Raw genomic sequence first — 6,183 nt, 5'->3', positions numbered from 1 at the left:
AGCTATATGATATTAAAGTATAATGAGTTATACGAGCATTCAATGGAATCCTGGATCTTTGAACTTCTTATTTTGGTAATTACAAGATTTATACCATAAAATAATAAGCAAAGATCCCGTAATTTTTTGAACACACTTCTTGCTGTATCCGACTGGTTACCGTCAATTAATTGTTTATTCCCGGTTTAATGAATGCAATGTTGACAGAATGGCATACTACTCTAAATTTGATGTTTAAGGTATTTATTTCAGAACCTAAAAAACATTCATAGATATTCCAATGTATGACATTTTAAACATATTTCACAAATTTTTTGTTTACATATTGCACAGACTGGTTATGAACAAAAAGATAAATTAAGACGATTGTGGGGAAAAAGTGACCAAAAATAGAGAGCTCAGTATTTAGGATGAGTTTTTAATAACTCAACTCAATTCACAAACTAGTTTCTCTAAGCGTAAGATTTACAGTATATACAGTTGAACCAATTATATACTAATACATTTCCCAACCACACAGGGAAGACATGGTGATTGGTAGTTAGGCATGTCCACATACAAAAAGGAGATTTATCAAAACATAGATTAGGAGCCCCTAGTAGTCATACTTTTGTCATTTCCTGTACATACCCTTTTGTTATACACTCAGTGTATATAGTCTAATAATAGCCTGCATACACAAAAAAAGCCACTACTTACGACCAGTGTAATTAAGGTATAATATAAAGTAGTTAGTTACCTGTCAGACACTGACCGTACTGTACCCCAGTTCGTATTATTAGATCATATACACTGAGTGTACAAAATACTAGTAACACCTGCTCTTTCCAAGACAGACTGACCAGGTGAATACAGGTGAAAGCTATCCCTTATTGATGTCACTTATTAAATCCACTTCAATTAGTGTAGATGAAGGGAGGAGACAGGTTAAAGAAGGATTTTTAAGCCTTGAAACAATCGACACATGGATTGTGTGTATGCCATTGAGAGGGTGAATGGGCAAGACAAAAGATTTAGTGCCTTTGAACCACAGGAGGCTTGGGCGGGAAGGACGGCTCATAATAATGGCTGGAAAGGAGTCAATGGAATGGGTATCAAACACATGGGAATCATGTTTGATACCATTCCATTTATTCCGTTCCAGCCATTACTATGAGCCCCGCCCTCCCCAATTAAAGTGCCGCCAGCCACCTATACTTTGAACGGGGTATGGTAGTAGGTGCCAGGCGCACCGGTTTGAGTGTCAAGAACTGCAACGGCGCTGGGTTTTTCACACAACAGTTTCCAGTGTGTATCAAGAATGGTCCACCAGCCAAAGAACATCCAGCCAACTTCACACAACTGCATTGGAGAGAAAACATAGACCAACATCCCTGTGAAACGCTTACGACAGCTTGTAGAGTCCATGGCCTGACAAACTGAGGCTGTTCTGAGTGTGTTCCTAATGTTTTGTACACTCAGTGTACATACTGTATTGGTTTCATTCAAAAGCAAGTGTCTCCTTAAAAATGGCATCCATAGGTGTGAGAATCCCTTGTAAAAAAAAACAACACAGACCATGATAATGTCACACCGGCCTAGTATATGGAAACGGACAGATTCTTGGTATGCAGTAGTAGACTTTGAATCAGCCTTATGATGCTTCCTCTTGCAAACAGTCACTGGTGCCTACTCATACGGACTTGATAAACCTTGGAAAGGACAGTAATATTTATTTGTCAAACAGTACAAATAGATTATTTTCTAGATATTTACAAATTTAAGTTGAGTAAAACATGAAAAGGAGAACGTATCTGTACTGTACAGACAATTACACGCATAAAACTGAACATCAGCACTTAAATAAATTAAATATAAAACAGCCGCACAGAAAACAAGCTACTGCTCTTGGCATAAATCTACAGTCTAAATAATAAAAACAGAGACAGATTGAATACTGTAAATCAGTGCATTCAACACTGCACATAAAAGTACGAAACACTTTCTGATACAAAAATATTGATGTGTAATGCATAAACTGTGCACTGCAACAACAGTACATACTAAACAAAAGAAGTAAAACTTAACCATTGTGAACATACACTGCCTGTTCATTTGCAGAAATAAAAAAATAACTTCAATATCTTGGCAGAGACAAAACGGGGGGGGAAACTTTGTCAAATGTCCAGTAATGCCAGGTGGCCTTACATGTTGAAAATCCTGTTTTGGAAAACATTATTGTTTCAGCAGCACAAGAGGCATTCAATGAGTATCAGAGCCACAGTCACTTGTAAAATGTCCTATGTCAAATACAACACTTTCTCCATGGCGATAACGCCACCCTTGACGGTTCCTTATTCTAACGAGTGTCCTAACTAGCGAGTGCATACAGCGCAGTCTCTCTCAACCACTAACAGAGTTTCTGCAGTAGTTTCTCCTCTACAAGTCCAAACTGTACACTCACTGACATCTCAGCAATGAACCGCTCACAGCCCTCCTTGGTCACCTGCTTGCAGTAGCGCAAGTCAATATGACAGATGCTTCCACAGCGCTTGAAGTAGGTCAGCGACTGGTCCGTGACTCTGTTGCACACTGCAGAGGGGAGGGAGGAGGAAGATAGGTTGATGTAATAGGAGACTATTCAGTATCTTCAGTACGTATACAGACAGATAGGCTCCTCCTATATACCTACCGGTCATTTTTTTCCTAGGATATAAGATTCTAACCAAAATCTCACCATAGAGGTCGACCGATTAATTGGAATGGCCGATTAATTAGGGCCGATTTCAAGTTTTCATAACAATAACAATTACACCTTTATTTAACTAGGCAAGTCAGTTAAGAACACATTCTTATTTTCAATGACGTCCTAGGAACGGTGGGTTAACTGCCTTGTTCAGGGGCAGAACAAGAGATTTTTACCTTGTCAGCTCAGGGATTCAATCTTGCAACCTTACGGTTAACTAGTCCAACGCTCTAACCACCTGCCTTACTTTGCACTCCACGAGGAGCGTGCTTGTTACGCGAACGCAGTAAGAAGCCAAGGTAAGTTGCTAGCTAGCATTAAACTTATCTTATAAAAAACAATCAATCAATTATAATCACTAGTTAACTACACATGGTTGATGATATTACTAGTTTATCTAGCGTGTCCTGCGTTGCATATAATCGATGCGGTGCACATTCGCGAAAAAGGACTGTCGTTGCCCCAACGTGTACCTAACCATAAACATCAATGCCTTTCTTAAAATCAATACAGAAGTATATATTTTTAAACCTGCATATTTAGTTAATATTGCCTGCTAACATGAATTTCTTTTAACTAGGAAAATTGTGTCACTTCTCTTGCAACAGAGTCAGGGTATATGCAATAGTTTGGGCCGCCTGGCTCGTTGCGAACTGTGTGAAGACTATTTCTTTCTAACAAAGACAGCCAACTTCGCCAAACGGGGGATGATTTAACAAAAGCGCATTTGCGAAAAAAGCACAATCGTTGCACGACTGTACCTAACCATAAACATCAATGCCTTTCTTAAAATCAATACACAGAAGTATATATTTTTAAACCTGCATATTTAACTAAAAGAAATCCAGGTTAGCAGGCAATTAGCAGGCAAACCAGGTGAAATTGTGTCACTTCTCTTGCGTTCATTGCACGCAGAGTCAGGGTAAATGCAACAGTTTGGGCCGCCTGGCTCATTGCGAACTAATTTGCCAGAATTTTACGTAATTATAACATTGAAGGTTGTGCAATGTAACAGGAATATTTTGACTTATGGATGCCACCTGTTAGATAAAATACGGAACGGTTCCGTATTTCACTGAAAGAATAAACGTTTTGTTTTCGAGATGATAGTTTCCGGATTCGACCATATTAATGACCTAAGGCTCGTATTTCTGTGTGTTATGTTATAATTAAGTCTATAATTTGATAGAGCAGTCTGACTGAGCGATGGTAGGCACCAGCAGGCTCGTAAGCATTCATTTCAAACAGCACTTTCGTGCGTTTTGCCAGCAGCTCTTCGCAATGCTTCAAGCATTGCGCTGTTTTATGACTTCAAGCCTATCAACTCCCGAGATTAGGCTGGTGTAACCGATGTGAAATGGCTAGCTAGTTAGCGGGGTGCGCGCTAATAGCGTTTCAAACGTCACTCGCTCAGACTTGGAGTAGTTGTTCCCCTTGCTCTGCATGGGTAACGCTGCTTCGAGGGTGGCTGTTGTCGATGTGTTCCTGGTTCGAGCCCAGGTAGGAGCGAGGAAAGGGACGGAAGCTATACTGTTACACTTGCAGTACTAAAGTGCCTATAAGAACATCCAATAGTCAAAGGTTAATGAAATACAAATGGTATAGAGGGAATTAGTCCTATAATTCCTATAATAACTACAACCTAAAACTTCTTACCTGGGAATATTGAAGACTCATGTTAAAAGGAACCACCAGCTTTCATATGTTCTCATGTTCTGAGCAAGGAACTTAAACGTTAGCTTTCTTACATGGCACATTGCACTTTTACTTCTTTCTCCAACACTTTGTTTTTGCATTATTTAAACCAAATTGAACATGTTTCATTATTTATTTGAGGCTATATTGTTATTGATGTATTATATTAAGTTAAAGTGTTCATTCAGTATTGTTGTAATTGTCATTATTACAAATACATTTTTTTTTATATATATATATTTTTTTAAATCGGACGATTAATCGGTATCGACTTTTTTTGGTCCTCCAATAATCGGTATTGGCTTGAAAAATCATAATCGGTCGACCTCTAATTTCAAGTGCTGTCAATGGGTGAGTGACTGACAGTGGATAAGACATCAGTGGTGCCAGAGACCTCATTAGTCTGACTACCACACGGTTCCCCCTGACTGCCTCATAATGGAATGTCTGTCTCTCATTGATCCAACCTTTAAGGGCACTACTCAGAGTGAGAAACATGGGGGGGGGGGGGGTTTCAGTTATGGTGTTTGTAGTGGAGCTTCACTCTGGGGGGACTGTGAGCCCTAGTTTTACTCCGCCCCATTGGCGCATCACAAATAGGCACAATTAAAGCTATTTATATAGGGCTGCGCAATCTAAAGAATTCATTTGAATGTATGTTTTTGCGCGGTGTTCCAAATGTCTATCACAAGAATGACGTTTTTTTGTTTTTGAGCGTTCTGTTTTTGTCCTTGTCCTGTCTTTGTCCTGTCTCGTGTCCTTCGCACCTTCTGTGCTCCGTGCACATTTCTACTCGCACACAAACCCCAAGTCCCTCCCCTTGCCACTCATGACAAAAGAGCTTCTTCCTCTCGGACAACAATCGGTTTAATCTAGCTATTTGAATTTGAGGTTTGGTCCAACAGAATCGCTATGTTGTTCACACAGTTGGAGACGGACAGGAGGGTGTGTTCATAACAGTTCAACTGTTCTGCCTTTTTAGCAAGCAAATAGATCCAAGTTGGCTAGAGTTGAAATATGAATATTAGCTGGCTCCTCACTAGCACGTGGGCTTGTGTTTGAGATATCGTTTATGAGACCTGTGTTCATTTTCTATAATGTCCGACTCAAGAAGTTCGTCATCATTAGTGAATTTGCATTACGCATGGTTCTGGGTAATTTTGTAACAAAAAGGGCATTGTCATTAACAGACTTGAAAGCCAGATCAGTGATTATTGCAACACCACAAAAGTAGGTTAAACTATTTTAATAAAATAATTCCATTATTAGTGGGTCTTATGGTTGTGGAAGGCTTCTATTTAGCCTAGGTTTAACTTAACAAGCCCTGAATTCATTTGATTATTCCTGACTGTTTGAAATTAGGTGTATTGTCTGTTAATTGTGCAACAAAGCGTATTGATAGAAAACGTTCCAGAAATTCTAGAAAGATATATCGTGAACCACCCATAAGTTAGAAAAAGAATCAAGACATGATTTTTAGGCCATATCGCCCAGCCCTATATTTAGATTGGCATCCATGGGCTCATTACATGTCTTTATGGGGGGGTGCATTCCTCTCAGAAGGGAACATGCCATGACCTATGCCATGAAGCAACGAATGAACTTTGCAACGAACAGTCAATGGCTGTGTCTGGATTCTAACCAATATGTTCTAACTAGTGACTAGTACAGTTACTGTTAGTAGTAAATACTTTCAGTAAACAGTAGGCTGTAGGGACATTCTGACATGGTCATTGTCTGTAGTGATAGTAGCCATTGTGACA

The 6,183-nt window shown here is 39.4% G+C and overlaps 1 protein-coding gene across 11 annotated transcripts in view; it reads right to left on the bottom strand.

Annotated features, from left to right (window-relative positions):
• Positions 1-226: 226 nt before the first annotated feature.
• The window catches only part of kdm2bb (lysine (K)-specific demethylase 2Bb), a 56,436-nt gene continuing 50,479 nt past the window's right edge, over positions 227-6,183 (bottom strand). For all 11 annotated transcript variants that reach the window (XM_070441647.1, XM_070441645.1, XM_023983783.2 and 8 more), the window contains one exon: positions 227-2,571. In XM_070441647.1, the coding sequence (XP_070297748.1) occupies positions 2,390-2,571 (182 nt within the window). In that variant the 3' untranslated portion in view covers positions 227-2,389. The remainder of the gene's footprint in view (positions 2,572-6,183) is intronic.

This window comes from Salvelinus sp. IW2-2015, linkage group LG4q.1:29 (genome assembly GCF_002910315.2).
Source record: "Salvelinus sp. IW2-2015 linkage group LG4q.1:29, ASM291031v2, whole genome shotgun sequence".
NCBI lineage: Eukaryota > Metazoa > Chordata > Actinopteri > Salmoniformes > Salmonidae > Salvelinus > Salvelinus sp. IW2-2015.
This window is presented reverse-complemented; position numbering and strand designations above follow the sequence as displayed.